Source organism: Nycticebus coucang, chromosome 16 (assembly GCF_027406575.1).
Source record: "Nycticebus coucang isolate mNycCou1 chromosome 16, mNycCou1.pri, whole genome shotgun sequence".
Taxonomy (NCBI): domain Eukaryota; kingdom Metazoa; phylum Chordata; class Mammalia; order Primates; family Lorisidae; genus Nycticebus; species Nycticebus coucang.
The window spans coordinates 4,227,704-4,244,716 of record NC_069795.1 but is presented as its reverse complement, the minus strand read 5'-3'; the positions used below and the strand labels follow the sequence as shown (position 1 = coordinate 4,244,716).

Here is a 17,013-nt window from a genome sequence, read left to right as displayed (position 1 = left end):
GGCAGCATTATTACCCACAGAGACGAGGCTATCAGCTTGCCAAAGCCTAAACATAAATTTGGGATGACTCTTAAATTTGAGATATCTCACAGAGAACCCATTTCCTTCCTTACAATAGAAAAGTGTCATTATACCAGACACAGCTCAATCAAAGGTCTTCTGGGGTATTTGATCCAAATAAAAGGACCTTTCACTAGAGAACAGCTATTTCTGCTCTGAGGCACAGAGTCCCCAGCACGTGTGTACTGTGTGATCCACAAGCACCAGCACATGTTCCCCTTCCCATGCTGCAGCCCAGAGCACCCTCACACACTCTCCATAACTTTCACAGTCACCCATGAGGGGAGACTTGGACCCAGTGGAGGGCATATCCTGGCAGAGGCAGAAACAGGCTGGTCTCACAGCAGGTGTGAGCTGGAGCTGGAACCCCAACCCGGGCCACAGGGGTCTGGGAGCTGCTCTCGGCCTCTGGGCAGTACAGACTCAAAGGTCAATATTGATCACTTTTATCAAAACATCATCGATAACTAGCATGGAGATGGGTCTCGGTGGTTAGATGTGGCCTGTCCGTGCTTCTGGAACTGGAATTGGGAGAAACTCTTGCACATAAAACAAGTCACTTCTAACATTCTCAGACAATAGAAACAAACTCCTTACTGCTTTTAGCAAAGTTGAGTCGTCATGTAAAGGTGTATCCTGTCCCTGGCAAGGACGTGTCTAGGGCCTCAACAACGGGACAGAATCACCCCTAAGGGGCTGTCAGCCCTCGCTGCCCCCCTCAGCTCCAACAGCAGCTACTGTCTCCCAGCACCAGAGTCCCCAGTGAGCAGAGGCCTCTGACACCCCATCAGCCATCTACCCAGCCCCCTAATTCACAGGAAAGAAGCAGCTACACACGGGTCAGAGCTTAGCACGTATGTGCTAGTTCAATAGTAGAAACAAACAAAGGCAAAGAAAGACCGGAACATTCCAGACCAAAGAAAAAGGATGAAGCAACCACAAGCCTCGCTTCCCTCGGCCTCCACAGGTGCCAAAGGAGGACTGGCTTTTAATGCCTGTATTACCGTTAGGTTTTTCCACACTCTTCTCAAACGAAGGCCAGGCTCTGCTGCAGACCCCCAGGAGGGCGGTCACAGGGCACCCAAAGGTCCCCCTCCCCCCCAGGCAGCCCTGCCCTGCCCAGGTGCAGACAGGTGTGACCCCGCCTCCACCCACCTGAAGCGCCTGGACCGTTCAGCAGCGAGGCTCGGATGCTCTTCACTAGGAGCTTCAGCTCATGAGCCCGGGGAGGTTTAGGCGGGCAGGGGTCCTGGGCAGGAGACGGAGCACGCTGCAGGTCCTGCAGAAACGCAGACAGAAAGCACTGGCCACAGAGAGACCCTGGACCCAGGAGGGGCCGCTGGGCTCCTGCTCCAGGGAGGAGTAACATGCAACCTGTGCCTGCGGTCTGCTCTCAGACAGCTCCCTGTTCTGTGAGAAGGGAGGGAGCAGAGCCCCTCACCACCCCACTGCAGAGCCTTCCCATCCTAACAAAGCAAGTACCAGAAGCAGCCACAGGGCCACACTGCCGGTCCCCACAGCTCCTTGTTTAGGGAGAGAGGGGCTGGACATGCTGTGGGCACACACTCTGTGCCCACGGGCAGTCCTCAGAGCAGGAGGACGTCCACATGAGGCTGCAGCTGCCCACTGTCCTCTAGAACCAAGCATGGCGTGGCAGGCCAGGGCCACCAGGCATTGCCAAATGAGGGGACAGAGGCAGGCTCGGCTGGCACCAGCGACCATCTCAGCATGTCCTCTATCAGGCAGCAGGGCACTGCACTAGAAAGAGTCCCCCTGGGAAGAAGCCCACCTTCAAACCAGTGTTTCCCAAACCAGGTTCCATCTGCCACCCGCTGCTTCCACTGTGAGTGTGGGGGACCCAGAAGGGCTTCTCAGAGGCAGCACAGGCCCTCTGCAGGAAGAGCCTTCCAGGCAGAGATGCTCAGTGTTGCTCCAACCTAAACACTTCTTGAGGGGCTGCTTACTAACATCTCAAGTGACGTGGTGTTAAGTCCCCTTCTTGGAAAACACTGCTGTGAACCAAGCGCTTCCCAAATGAGAGCTGAGAGTGCTAGAGAACCAAGAAGAAATTGTAGAAGTCCTTAAAATTCAGGCACACAGCACTGTGGACCGAGCAACCCGCACATCAGGGAAGGAGATGAAATACTTTTCAGTTCTGTCTGTGTCATGGTTAATCTTCTGTGTTACCTTGACTGAGCCCTGGGTGCTCAGCTGTTTGGTCACCCCTTATTCTGGATGTGTCTGAGAGGGTGTTTCTGGATGAGATTAACATTGGAGTCAGTCAACTGAAAAAGCAGATTTTCCTCCCTAATGTGAGTGGGCCTCATCCAATTACAGCAAAGCCTCTGTAAGTTGACCACTCCAGGACTGTAGCAAGCTGGTCCACATAGGGGTGGTCAACATAAGGAACTGGGCCTGCTGTACTGATACATACGTGTGGTATATATCCAGTCTATGAGAATTAGGGCAACTTAAACAGGGGTGGTCAGTGTGGGGAGTGGGTCAGCTGTGGAGGTTCTGCTGTAGTTGAAGGCCCAAACAGAACAAAATTGCTGAGCCTCCTATGAATAATGGGGACTCCTCCTGCCTGACTGCTTTGAGGTACAACACGAGTCTTTTCTTGCCTTCCAAAACACTGATTCTTCCTATGTCTTGAGCCTGTTGGCCTTTGAACTGGAACATACACTATTGGCTCTTTTGGGTCTTAGGCCTTCAGATTCGACCTAGAATTAGACCAGAGGCTCCCAGGGTCTCCAGCTTGTCTACTCTAGGTCCTGAGACTTAATGGCCTTCATAATCACATTAAGTCTATTATAATAAATTTATTTACACAAACTCTGTCTTTCTCACAAACACATATATTGGTTCTGTTTCTCTGGAATTCCCTGATCAATATATTATACTACATATTACATATGCTATTTTGATAAATAAATATTCATAAATAAATTTTAATAAACTCTTATTATATGACATGTCTCAAATGTTGACATTAAAAATTTATTGCCATATTCAAGATAGTCACCTCTGATCTGAAATAAACCTCTGTAACAGAATTACCAAAAGGGACAGGCTGACACTCTGCTCTCCCCTCCTGGGAAGTACCACCTCTCCCTGTCTTTGGGGAGGCCTCCCCTTCCCCAGCCTCAAGCCCCTGGGAAGCTGCAGGGACATCCCCGAGCCCCTCCCTGCTCTGCCTGGTGACCTGACTGCTTGCTCTGCTGCTCTGTAAGCATCAGGAGGGTAAAGATAGTTTCTTATAGTCTTGTGACCCTCAGTGCCCAAGCTTAGCACAGAACACAGCAATCAACTAACATTTGTCAAAGCCTCCGGACTCTGTACTGACAGCTGGTGACACCTGCCCTAGCAAGAGCCAGAGACGAACAGTCTGCGCCACACAAATCATATTAAGTGATATTTTCAAACTGACTTCACCAAGAACTGCATAATAAATCATGCTACATGAAAATCACTTCCGATACCTTTTTTTAAATTCAGGGACACTATAATCAGAGTATGAGAAATTAGCCTTAAGCAACGGGTTGTTGTTGTGTGGCTTAGGCCTCACGAGGATAACCAGGACAAAAGCTCTGGATAAGAATCTAACCAGAGAGGTAGCATCCTCATCAGGTGGTGCAGAAGGCCCCAGGATGGGGAGGAGGAGGCAGCGTGAGACAGTGGTCACACAGTAGAGACCAGCCTCCTCCGTCCTGCACCCCCAAGGATGAAAACCTCCCAGGGCTGCTGCAGGCGGCCTGGGCAGCAGATGGGGGCGGGGGGGCAGAGGGCAGCAGGCGGGGACAGGGGAGCAGGCAGGGACAGGGGCAGCAGCAGGTGGGGGCGGGGGCAGCAGGTGGGGCCAGGGGGCAGAGGGCAGCAGGCAGGGACAGCGGCAGCAGGCGGGGACAGGGGGAGCAGGCAGGGGTGGGGGGCAGCAGGCGGGGACAGGGGGAGCAGGCAGGGACAGGGGTAGCAGGTGCGGGTGGGGGCAGCAGGTGGGGCCAGGGGGCAGAGGGCAGCAGGCGGGGACAGGGGCAGCAGGCAGGGACAGGGGGAGCAGGCAGGGGTGGGGGGCAGCAGGCGGGGACAGGGGCAGCAGGTGGGGGTGGGGGCAGCAGGTGGGGCCAGGGGGCAGAGGGCAGCAGGCGGGGACAGGGGCAGCAGGCAGGGACAGGGGGAGCAGGCAGGGGTGGGGGGGCAGCAGGTGGGGCCAGGGGGCAGAGGGCAGCAGGCGGGGACAGGGGGAGCAGGCAGGGACAGGGGCAGCAGGTGGGGACAGGGGGAGCAGGCAGGGGTGGGGGGCAGCAGGTGGGGACAGGGGGAGCAGGCAGGGGTGGGGGGGCAGCAGGTGGGGCCAGGGGCAGCAGGCAGGGGTGGGGGGGCAGCAGGCGGGGACAGGGGCAGCAGGCAGGGACAGGGGCAGCAGGCAGGGACAGGGGCAGCAGGTGGGGACAGGGGGAGCAGGCAGGGGTGGGGGGGCGGCAGGTGGGGCGGGGGCGGCAGGTGGGGCCCGGGGGCAGAGGGCAGCAGGCGGGGACAGGGGCAGCAGGCAGGGACAGGGGCAGCAGACAGGGACGGGGAGCAGGCAGGGACAGGGGCAGCAGGTGGGGACAGGGGGAGCAGGCAGGGGTGGGGGGGCAGCAGGTGGGGCCAGGGAGCAGCAGGCGGGGACAGGGGGAGCAGGCAGGGGTGGGGGGCAGGAGGCGGGGACGGGGAGCCGGCAGGGGTGGGGGGCAGCAGGCGGGGACGGGGGCAGCAGGCAGGGGTGGGGGGCAGCAGGCGGGGACGGGGGCAGCAGGCAGGGGTGGGGGGCAGCAGGTGGGGGCGGGGGCAGCAGGCAGGGATACACAGCAGCAGGCTGGCCCAGCCCCAACTAGGCCATCTTAGCCCGCCCAGCACACCTTCCTCTACTTTCTCCTGGGGCAATGCTGTCACTGCGGGTTTGACTTCCCAGGTCCCTGAGCCCTGAAAGGATGGGCTCCGAGGCTCTGAATAGTGAAGTCAAGTCTGGGCTCATGAAAAGCAGAGGACCCAGGCCTGACCAGGGTGGGACTGTGCTGGTGGCCCTCAGCCTCCTCCTTCCACCTCGTGCAGCTTTGAACCCTGGGCTCCAAACCTAAGGCTTCATCTCAAAGCCATGGTCATTATCTACCTGCACACGCTCCTGCCCTCTCGGCTCTCCCACAGAAGGCAGAGGTACACTGGATGTGCACACAGACCCTCCAAGCAAGGCAGCCATAGTTCCTTAGGCTCAGAAGCACCCGCCCCCTCAGATGGGCTCACCTGAACCTCCTTCACATTCACGGGTCTGGTGCTCAGGACCACTGACGGAGAGGCAGAGCCAACCAAACACTTCAAAATATCCTTCAGTGTGTCGGCTATTGCATTTGTCTCAACCACCTGGTCCTGGGAAGAAGACAAAGTCATGAAGTCAACTTCACCTGCCCATGCCCTACTCCCAAGTTCACCTCCTCCAGCACCAAAACCATGCAAAACAGGAAGGAAATTACTTTCAGAGTTTAGATGCATCCTTGTAAAACCTGCGGAGAGCAAAGAGGCACTGCCCTCGGAAGTCAGCCTTTAGACCCAGCCTTGGCCTGAGTACAAGTGAAGTTCCCTCCCGTGCAGAGAGGACCTGGTAGTCAGACATGACAGAGTGCCAAGGGGAACCCTGGTTTCATTCGCCTTGGTTGCACATAAGTGCTAAAAAATTCTCAGCCAATTAAATCTCATCCAGTGGCCGGGGGGGTTCAGGAGTTTTGACCCTTTGGCTGTAGAGCATTCAGAAAGGAAACAGGCCAATTAAGGTGTACAGTGAAGGTGTACAGCCAATAACCATTAGGATACACGGAGCTGCTGGTTATTTTTGGTTTCTTACTGATCAAAATAAACCACCCAAGGCCAGGAGCGGTGGCTCACACCTGTAATCCCAGCACTCTGGGAGGCTGAGGCGGGTGGATCACTTGAGCTCAGGAGTTGAAGACCAGCCTGAGTAAGAGTGAGCCCCTGTATCTACTAAAAATAGAAACTAGCCAGGGGTTGTGGCAGGCACCTGTAGTCCCAGCTACTCGGGAGGCTGAGACAAGAAGATGACTCAAGCTCAAGAGTTTGAGGTTGCTGTGAGCTGGGATAATGCCATGGCACTCCAGCCTGGGTGACAAAGAGTGAGACTCTCTCTCAATAACAGTAACAAAGAAAAATTCACCCAAGGCCGGCGCAGTGGCTCACACCTGTGATCCTAGCACTCTAGAGAGGCTAAGACAGGTAGTTTGCTTGAGCTCATAAGTTTGAGACCAGCCTGAGCAAAAATTAGACCCTATCTCTACTAAAAATAGAAAAACTGAGGCAAGAAAATAGCTTAAGCCCAAGTTGGAGGTTGCTATGAGCTATGACACTATGGCATTCTACCCAGGGCAATAGCTTGAGACTCTGTCTCAAAAATAAAAGAAAAAAAATTCACCCAAGTTGGTTTCAGTTTCAAATTTATCATAGTTCATATTCATATATACTCCTGCTATTATTATCATTTTAGGTAAAACTGAAAAATATTGAGAGTGAAGTATATGACGCCTATAGACTCAAGTCAGGTAACATAACGATAACATGTGTCCTCAAGTTTTTGTTTGTTAAATGAACAATGGCCTACAGGCATCACTTCCGCCAAACAAACATCTTGTTTGGACACAACGGTGACAGTCAAAAGGTTAAAAGTAGCCAGGTGAATCCAGGTGCACCCCAGGTCGGGGGCCCTATTAAATCCATCAAAGTCCCCACCCCCAGTGCCCTGTCAGGCCAAGAGGGGACAGAAGGGACAGGACATCCCATGTCCCCTGAGTCCCTAATTAGCCTGGGTGGGGAGGACGCCACCCACGTCAGAGGTGTGCAGAGCCTTGGCCCAGACAAGTTGGCCCATGCGCACGCCCTCTCCCAGACACTATGGAGAAACTTACGCACTGACCTCCCCCTGGGCTTCGGGCTGGACCTTAATAGCCATTTCCGGCCTACTGATGAAGGACCACCTGATCTGGATGTCCTCTCTCCCTTCTTGCATGCAGAGCTCCAGCTAGTAAAGAAAAATAAAAGGTTACCGAAGGGCTGCTCTATCATGCAGGTGTGTGTGTGCACACCTGTGTGCACATGTGCATGTGTGTGCCTGTCTGTGTGCACAGGTGTGTGTGTGTGCCTGCTCATTTATTCATTTTCATAGACAATTGCCTGGCATACTATGTGCTGTCTATCCACCCTCCCTCTTCCAGAACCTTCCTCAGCCTTAATCTACTCAGAGCGGAGTCTCTGCATTGGTGGCTGAAGTCTAGATGTCATTAAGACTCTGCAGTCTCTTTAAAACAGTTTAAACAAACTGTCCTTTGCATATCTCTTTCTCAGAGTATGGCCAAGGCATACAGCAGAGAGGAGAGAGAGAAGGAGCCCAGGATGCTTTATCCCTAACCCTGGACAGGGCCCTCCCGCCCCTGCGCTGAGGCTGTGGACAGAGTGTGACAACACACTCATTATCCCTAGCCTGGGCACAGCGGCTCCAGTCTCTAACAGTGGCTCACCCTCTCCTGCCCATTGGGGGAGGCAGAATGATGACCCCCAAAGATGTCCACCCCTGATCCCTGGAACCTGTCACTACATGACCTAACATGCCTTAGCAGGTGTGATCAGGGTAAGGACCTTGAGATGGGGAGGTGACCCTGGACCCTTTCAGTGAACCTTGTGGAATCACATGAGTCTTTAAAAGTAGGAGGACAAGGCAGAAGAGTGCCAGGGTGATGTGATGTGGGACTTGTGTGATTCTGCACGGCTGTATGACTGGGAGGGAAATGAGGCGCCCCCAAGAGCTGAAAACAGCCCCTACCAGCGGTCGGCAGGAAGATGGGAGCTCAGTCCTACAAGCCCATGGCACTGCATTCTACCAGAACCCTGAGCGCAGGCGACAGACCCCATGTGAGCTCGCACTACGCATCTGGCCTCTGTGACAACAGCACCTTAAATGCGCAGTTTTGAACTCAGTGTATGGTGATTTGTTTCAGCAACCACCGCAAACAACTTAGCATTTTTCAGCCACACACTCTTTCTAAAGCCAAAAATCTTTTCATCTCATCTCCCTTCCTCCTCCACCTAGGCTCCTCAAATTTTGTTAGGAAAGAAAGGACAATTTTAGACTAACTCCGTACTTGGGACTCTAACTCATGCTACAAGCAGGGTAAGAGAAAAATGATGAGTTCTACTTCCTAGCCACCCCATCACGCATGCCTTGCCTGATAATTTCAGGCAATTCTAGAAAAAGTGCACTTCAACTGCCTTGCCCCAGATGACTGAGTTACGTGAGCTGCTGGCACCTTTCTGTGCCTGTGGTCAGAACAGCAGCGGTGCAGCCACGCCTCCCACCTTTAGTATCAATTATTTACCAGTCCTCGGCTGCGGCCTCTGCTCTGAGAGGTAATCCACTGGCTGGTTTCAACTAGTGCTAGGAGACCAAAGAGACACTTATGTCCCTCTCCATGAGCTGCTTAAAATGGTATCAACAATAACTGCATCTCAGAAACCATGTCTTTTTGGTTTGTGTCTGTGACCCTCACTGGAATCATCAGTTCCAAAATGTGTGTCAGATGTTGGGAAAATAGGACCCACACCCTGAAGGTTATTTCCAATCACACTGTCCAAAGAATGTGGGCGTGCAGGAGAGTGTTAACACCTCACCGTCCATGATGCCGGCTCTGAACCTCCCTGAAATGGAGTGTTACTGGGCTGGGGGCGGGGGACTAGGGTCTGGGGTAGATTAAAAAAAAAAAGCCACTTAGGTGGCCAATCTCCTTGGTCCTGGTTATTTAAAACAGTGCCTTTGTGAGAAAAGCACATGGTGTATCGTCTTCTTTTGCGGTTGGGAATTCTGCATGATGTGGGCTCATGGCCCAAATTAGAAGCCAAGTTTAAGGATGGAAGATGGAGTAGAAATTGGCAGTGACCCTTAAAACAGGCCCAGAAATCTGCAGCTTTTATTTATTTATTTTTTATTTCAGGTTAATGGGAGGGTATGACCAACCGGGTCACAACATTTGACTTTGTTAGGTAGAGTCCCTCTAGTAGTTGTGTCCCACACCCAAAAGGTGAGCTATACACCTCACTGTGCCCATTAAGTGGAAGCACCCCAAATGCCCCCCTTCCTTCTGCCCCCTCCATCAGTCCTCCCTCCCCCCAACTTGAATTGAAATGAGTTTTCTCCTCTGTGGGGGTGAATTAGACAGTCTGCTGACTTCATACTAGTACTGAGTACTTTGGATGCTTGCTTTTCCAGTCTTGTGATGCTTTACTAAGAAGAATGTGTTTCAACTCCATCCAGGTTAATATAAAAGACGTAAAGTCTCCATCTTTCTATGGCGGAATAGTATTCCATGACACACATATACCACAGTTTGTTAATCCATTTCTGGGTTGATGGGCATTTAGGTTGTTTCCCCCTTCCTGGTCATTGTAAATTGAGCTGTGACAGATGACTCTAGTGCAAATGTCTTTATGATAGAATGATTTTTTTTCTTCTGGGTAGATGCCTGGTAGTGGGATTGTGGGGTCAAATGGAAGGTCTAATTTGAGTTCTTTGTGAATTCTCCATACTTCTTTCCAAAGAAGCTGCATTAGTTTGCAGTCTCACCAACAGTGTAAAAGTGTCTACCCCTCTCCACATCCACGCCAGCATTAGCAACTTTGGGATTTCTTGATGTGGGCCTTTCTCACTGGGGTTAGGCCATATCTCAGGGTGGTTTTTATTTGCATTTCTCTGATGATTAGAGATGATGAGCATTTTTTCACATGTTTGTTAGCCATTCCTCTGTCTTCCTCAGAGAAGGCTCTGTTCATGTCTCCTGCCCAGTGATATGGGATTGTTGGCTCTTTTTTTGTTGATTAATTTGAGTTCTCTGTAGATTCTAGTTATCAACCCTTTGTCAGATTTCTAACTTGCAAATATCTTTTCCCATTCTGAAGGTTGTCTATTTGCTTTGATTTTTGTGTCCTCAGCTGTGCAGAAGCTTTTCCGTTTAATTAAGTCTCATTTGTTTTAGTTGTTGTAATTGCCATGGAAGTCTTCTTCATAAAATCTTTCCCCAGGCCAACATTCTCAAGAGTTTTTCCCACATTTTCTTCTAGAATGTTTATTGTTTCATGCCCTAGATTTAAATATTTTATGCATCTTGAATCGATTTTTGTAAGTGGTGAAAGGTATGGGTTCAGTCTCAATCTTTTACATGTAGTTATCCAGTTTTCCCAGCAGCATTTATTGAATAGGGATTCTTTTCCCCAGTGTATGCTTTTGTTTGGTTTATCAAAGATTAGATGGCCATAAGAGACTGGTTTCATCTCTTGGTTTTCTAATTGGTTCTAAATGTCTATGTCTCTATTTTTGTGCCAATACGATGCTGTTTTGATCACTGCAGACTTGTAACATAGCCGAAAGCCTGGTAGAGTGATACCTCCAGCTTTGTTTTTATTACTAAAAATTGCCTTGGCTTGTTTTTTCCTGATTCCATACAAAATGAAGAACTACTTTTTCCAGTTCTTCAAAGTATGATGTTGGTATTTTAATGGGGATTGCATTAAATCTATAGATTGGTTTGGGAAGTATAGACATTTTAACATTGTTGATTCTTCCCAGCTGGGAGCATGGTATGTTCTTCCCGTTGTTAATGTCTTCTGTTCTTTCTTTTCTTATGGTTTCATAATTCTCTTTATAGAGGTCCTTCACCTCTTTTGTTAGATACATTCCTAGGTATTTCATTTTCTTTGAAGCTACTGAGAAGGAAACTGTGTCTCTGATTAGCTTCTCAACTTGGCTGTTGCTGGCATACACAAAAGCTACTGACTTGTGGACATTGATTTTACACACTGAGATGTTACTATATTTCTTGATCACTTCCAGGAATCCTATGTTTGAGTCTCTGGGGTTAAGTATAAGATCATATTGTCAGCAAAGAGCAAGAGTTTGACCTCCTCTGCCCCCATTTGGATGCCCTTCATTTCCTTCTCTTGTTTGATTGCATTGGCTAGAATTTCCAGCACAACGTTGAATAGTAGTGGTGACAGTGGAAGTCCTTGTCTCATTCCAGTTCTAAGTGGAAAAGCTTTCAGTTTTACTCCATTCAATAGGGTATCAGCTGTGGGTTTGTCATAGATGGCTTCAATCAATTTAAGAAATGTGTCACCTATGCCTGTATTCTTAAGTGTTGTTAGAAAAGGATGCTGAATTTTGTCAAATGCTTTTTCTGCATCTATTGAGAGGATCATATGGTCTTTGTTTTTACTTCTTTTGATATGGTGAATTATATTTATGGATTTGCACATGTTAAACCAGCCTTGCACCCCTGGGATAAAGCCTACTGTGATGTATAATTTTTTTAATGTGTAGCTGTAATTTATTGGCTAAGATTTTATTGAGAATTTTTGCATTTCAGAAATTGGTCTGAAGTTCTCCTTTTAGTTGGTCTTTTCCTGGTTTTGGTATCAGGGTGATGTTTGCTTCGTAGAAAGTGTTGGGGAAGATTCCTTCCTCCTTGATGTTTTGGAATAGTTTCTGCAGTACAAGCTCTTCTTTGAAGATTTAATAGAATTCTGATGTGCAGCCATCTGGTCCAGGGCTTTTTTATTGTTGGAAGATTTTTTTATTGTTTCTTCAAGCTCAGTGCTTGATACTACTCTGTTCAAGTGATCTATTTCTTCCTAGTTAAGTCTAGGAAGAGGGTGTGATTCCAGGTATTGATCCATTTCCTCCACATTGTCAAATTTCTGGGTGTAGAGTTTCTTGTAGTAGTCAGAGATAATCTCTTATATCTGTATGATGTCTGTTATTATTTCCCTTTTTTCATTTTTGATTGAGGTTATTAGATATTTTACTTACCTGTTTCTAGGTTAATCTGGCCAAAAGTTTATCAATTTTATTATTTATTCTAAGAACCAACCTTTTGCTTCATTAATTTTCTGAATGATTCTTTTGTTTTCAATTTTATTTATTTTGATTATTTCTTTCCTTCTGCCTGGTTTGGGATTAGATGGTTCTTCCATTTTCATTTCCTTAAGATGATTCATTAGTTTGTTGATGAACTCTCTTTCTGTTTTTCAGATGGAGGCATCTAATGTGATAAATTTCCCTCTTAGGACTGCCTTTGCAATGTCCCACAGGTTTTGGTAACTTGTAGCTTCATCACTGTTATGTTCAAGGAATTTAATAATTTCCCCCCTTTAACTTTTCATTGACACAACTGTTATTCACCATAAGGTTGTTTAATTTCCAGGTCTTTGTGTGGGAATGAAATTTTTGGTAGAGTTGAGTTCCACCTTTAGTGCCTTGTGGTCTGAGAAGATACAAGGTATAATTTCAATTCTTTTTTTGTTGTTGAGGTTTGATTTGTATCCTAGGATATGATCTATTTTGGAATATGTTCTATGGGCTGTCAAGAAGAACATATATACCTTAGCTTTGGGATGGTGTGTTCTGTATATGTCTATTAAGCCTAATTGTTCTAGGGTCATCTTTAAGTCACTGGTATCTCTGTTTAGTTTCTGTTTAAAGGATCTGTCCAGTTCTGCCAGAGGAGTGTTAAAGTGCCAAGCTATGTGATGTTTTGTGATATTATATTGCTTAGACCAATCAAGGTCTGTTTCATAAATCTGGGGGCATTTAAGTTGGGTGCATATATATTTAGAATTGAAATGTACTTTTATTGTATTGATCCCTTGACCAGAATAAGGTGACCATTTGCAATTTTTAAGCACCAGCTAACTGGGAGCTCCAGTGAACATTTTGCTCCATGTGAGAGACACACAGCTGTCTAATGGCCAGGTACCCAGAGTGTCACTGAGACTGTCACAGTGACCATTGGTTTGTGCATCTCTCACCATAAAATTATATATATTTTATATATGCCTGTTATCAAAAATAATGGAATAATGGTAATTAACATTAAGATTTTTTCTTAACTTATAAAAATAACAAGGGGTTCTTTTAAAATTGACTTTCTCCATAACTATAAGGAGAAATTCCCCAGCTGTTTTCCCAAGTGGCAGACTTCTAAGTCGAGAACTGGAACCAAAACTACTCTCATCATCTGAGATGGCACGTACCTGTTCTGCCAGTCAGCAGCACCCTGACTCATTTAAATGCCTAAAAAAGACAACCCCTGAATACAGTCCCCCCATACCCACATGTGTGTGTGGTGTCAGATACACAAAAGTGTAATATGGAATCTTACATTTTTAACACTATTTTGTGAATGGTAATTAATGAAGACAAGACTATTTGCAGCCCTGTAACTCCCACCTTGCTTACTCTATAAGTTTCTGAGAACACTTTTCCTATGACCTGTAAAATCGGCCCAGCCTTACCTGCAGATGGACTGGAGACAGGCACACATCATACGGCTGGCACCCCTCACCCAGAGCCGAGGCAGGCCCCGCGCTGACGGAGAACTGGGCTGCCCGGCCCACAGCATGACAGATCACCACCTGGAGGACAGACAGGTGTGCGTGAAAAGGCTTTCAAGGAAAGGAGGACGCCTCGTATCACAGGGATCTTCACTTCACTGAATAAAATAATCTGGACTGTACACGTTATCAAACACAAGAAATCAGAATTTCGAACATGACAGATACTCAGATTCACAACTTTTCTATTATGTAGTAGTTTCAGAACTAGAGACAACACTTCAAAGTTTTCTGGTGGATTTCTCAGGAGCTAACCTTTGTCTTGCCCAAATCTAGCTCTGCCCTGTCCACACATAACAGAGTTTCTTTTTCTCGAAATATTGCTTTGTTCCGTTTCTCCACAACAGCTGATTTTTCATTTCCCCAGACAGAGCAAAGGATATTTGTCATCTTCTATTGCTAAAAATGAGTCTTAAAAAGAACAGAAGTTATAGATATCACAAATTTAAAAAATTTTTTAAATTTACCCAGAATGTCAGAAATGTCTTCTACCTAAATAATTACTAATATATCATGGTTTTTTAAAATCTGGGAGTAATTCAAAGAATACCTAAAATATCAAAAAGTTAAAATGTTATACAAGCATACAAAAACAGAATTATAAAATGAGCTCATTCAAGAATCTATAAGACAAGTAATCATATCAGAAATAAACCAAACTATATTCCTGGCATAAGGCACAAAGCATTTTAGAGAGAGAATCTGTATAACTCTCATAGCACAGAGAAATATCTAGTTTCTGCCACAGCATCCTTCCCCAGGAGCAGGTCCTGGACGAGAGGGCAGCCACCCCTGGGCAGAACAGCAAGCAAGTGCCCTGCCAGGCAGTGACAGAGCCAGTTGTGCACAGGCTGGGAGGAGGTGAGCAGGAGGCTGGGTGGCCAGGCCAGCAGTCACAACCAGGCACAAGGAGGGGGTCCAATAGGTAGCCAGTGTGTTCGGCCAAAGCTGAGTCACAAAGAGCTGAAGGTAAGGCAAGACTGACCTCTCCATTCCCAAAAGAGCCACTGACCCCATTCCAAGGAGACACTTGGGGAGGAAGAGAAAATTCTTTAATTCTCTGGTGGATTTATCAAAACCTAAAATACTAAGCTTATCAAAATAATTTGTCTGTCTGGCTGTGCCACTTACTGCCCAAAGTTCCAAGCTAGGACACTCATCCTTTTCTTTCTTATTCTCTGACTGGCCCCTAAACCACATCCCACACCTGACTCCAAGGGCTCTGTGCACTCCCCTCCCCCATGGAACAAGGACGGAACCTGGACACCGAGCCCCTGGCAGGGGTCAGCTCCCAGTGTCCGTGATCAGAGACCTCGAGGCCAGAGATCCAGGAAAAGAAAATCGTCTTCTCTCAATACTGGCGGGAGGTCACATAACCCTTATTCTTACCCATTCTGGTGACATTGCTTTCAGAAGATTGATTCTCATGGATTAGTTACATACTTCTACCATCTCCAGAGTTCACAAAGGTCAGAACAAAAAATGTTTGCATAAGAAATGTTGTCTATTCATGTTAAAAATAAATGATCTATAAACAATCCTTTTAGGAGCAACGTATTTTGGTGCCAGATGAGTTACGAACACTAATGATGTGACACCAGGAAAATCTCTGTCCTTGTCTCCACAGTTGCTGCCTTTCACTGCTTAAAGTAAAAAAAATAAATAACTACAATAAAGACAATGAGTTGGTCGTATACTTCTGTACTTTTGTTATTTCTCTGGAAACTTCTATACTAGGCTAATCAGAATTTTACTAAGAAAACAAATAGCTTAATCAAGGCCTTGATTCGAGCAAGAAAGAATTTGGTTTCTCTTTGGATCTAGTGCTACAGAAAGTTTCCCACCTGCCTACTCTCTGATACACAGAGAACCCAAGCACCTGTTTAAAACCAATTAAATCAATAAGATAAAAATAAAATATAAGGACCTAAAAACATCTAGAATGCAAAATTCCAAAGCTCACAATTAACCATCCATACCATATCACAAAAGTAACCACATCCACTAAATGGGACTGTCCCAAGTCAGAGGTCCCTTTCCCAGAAATCCTAGGAGGTCTTACCCCAGGCCTTCCCACCCTCTAAATAAAAACCGGTCAGCAAGTCCAGGTGCAGTGGCTCACACCTGTAATCCTAGCACTCTGGGAAGCCCAGAGGAGGCTCTCTTGAGCTCAGGAATTTGAGAGCAGCCTGGGCAAGAATGAGACTCATCTTTAGTAAAAATAGAAAAATTAGCTGGGCGTGGTGGCACCTGAGGTCCCAGCTACACAGGAGGGTGAAGCAAGAGGATTGCTTGAGCCCACGAGTTTGAGGTTGCTGTGAGCTATGATGTCACAGCACTCTACCCAGGGTGACAGAGTGAGACTTGGGCTCAAATAAATAAGCAAATAAGACCAGTCAGCAGAAAAGTCCTTTTTGACCTCCCCTCAGTGTTCAGATGGAAAAGTTCATTAACAAAACAACCTGAACACCTTCCAACCTTTCAATACAGCCAAACAAAACACTACCACTGGCCTATGGGGTCAACTGGACTGTTGGCACCATTGGGGCCAAAGCCTTTCCAACCTCTGCTATCCTGGGAATAATAATGTCCCATTTGTCAAATGGACGAGAACAAATGGAAGGGAGGTTTTAAAAACATGTAATCTTCTTTTAGCGTATTAAGGTGTTATCCACAATGGGGATTAAATTCTCTTAACCAATGCACGGTGGCAAGGCCTTGACCATGGAGGGGGGTTGCCACTCTCAGGCCAGCAGGAGGCAGGGCACCTTGTGCAAATTAAGTCAGAGTCCCAAGTGGCCAGAATGCCAAGGGTTAATGTTTCACATAAGCACTGAGTGGGCAGAGGCCCTGAGCTTGACCTAAACAACACAGCAGTGCTCATGCGAATCCCTTCTGAAGTTTCCAAGTTGTTGGAGAATCCCAATTATCTGGAACTGGTTAAATTTGGCTTTTTTTTTTTTATTTGAGACAGAGTCTCACTGCTACCCTTGGTAGAAGGTCACAGCTCACAGCAACCTCAAACTCTTGGGCTTAAGTGATTTTCTTGCCTCAGCCTCCAAGTAGTTAGGACTACAGGCGCCCACCACAATGCCTGGCTATTTTTAGAGACAAGGTCTCGCTCTGGCTCAGGCTTGTCTCAAACTCAGGAGCTCAGTCAGTCCACCTACCTCGGCCTCCCAGAGTGCTAGAATGGCAGGTGTGAGCCACTGCACCTGGCCCTAAATTCAGCTTTTAAGTTCTGACTGCTTGGGTTTTAAGTGTCTCCCTCTGAAACAGCCAGCCATCAGCGCTGGACTTTTTAAAGTTAAACAGAAGCAACATCTAACAGCATCTGGGTGTGGGGGGCTTCTCCAAGGAGGGGGGTAAACTCCCAGCCCGCAACGCAGGACCCCACAAGGCCAAGATCTGCTCCCACAGGAACAAGCTCCCTTAAACAACCAGCCATCGGCCCACCTGCTTTATTCTTGAGATCTT

General features: G+C 47.6%; 1 protein-coding gene across 2 annotated transcripts in view; it reads right to left on the bottom strand.

Annotated features, from left to right (window-relative positions):
• Positions 1-17,013, bottom strand: part of C2CD2 (C2 calcium dependent domain containing 2) — a 60,966-nt gene that overhangs the window by 23,527 nt on the left and 20,426 nt on the right. Inside the window, exons 3-6 of one of the 2 annotated variants that reach the window (XM_053564764.1) lie at positions 13,438-13,557; positions 7,019-7,123; positions 5,344-5,466; positions 1,216-1,339 (exon numbers count right to left, since the gene is read on the bottom strand). In XM_053564764.1, coding sequence (XP_053420739.1) covers positions 1,216-1,339; positions 5,344-5,466; positions 7,019-7,123; positions 13,438-13,557 — 472 coding nt within the window. Of the gene's footprint in view, positions 1-1,215; positions 2,017-5,343; positions 5,467-7,018; positions 7,124-13,437; positions 13,558-17,013 lie in introns of those variants that run through there. The other variant, XM_053564765.1, reaches the window with a different exon arrangement.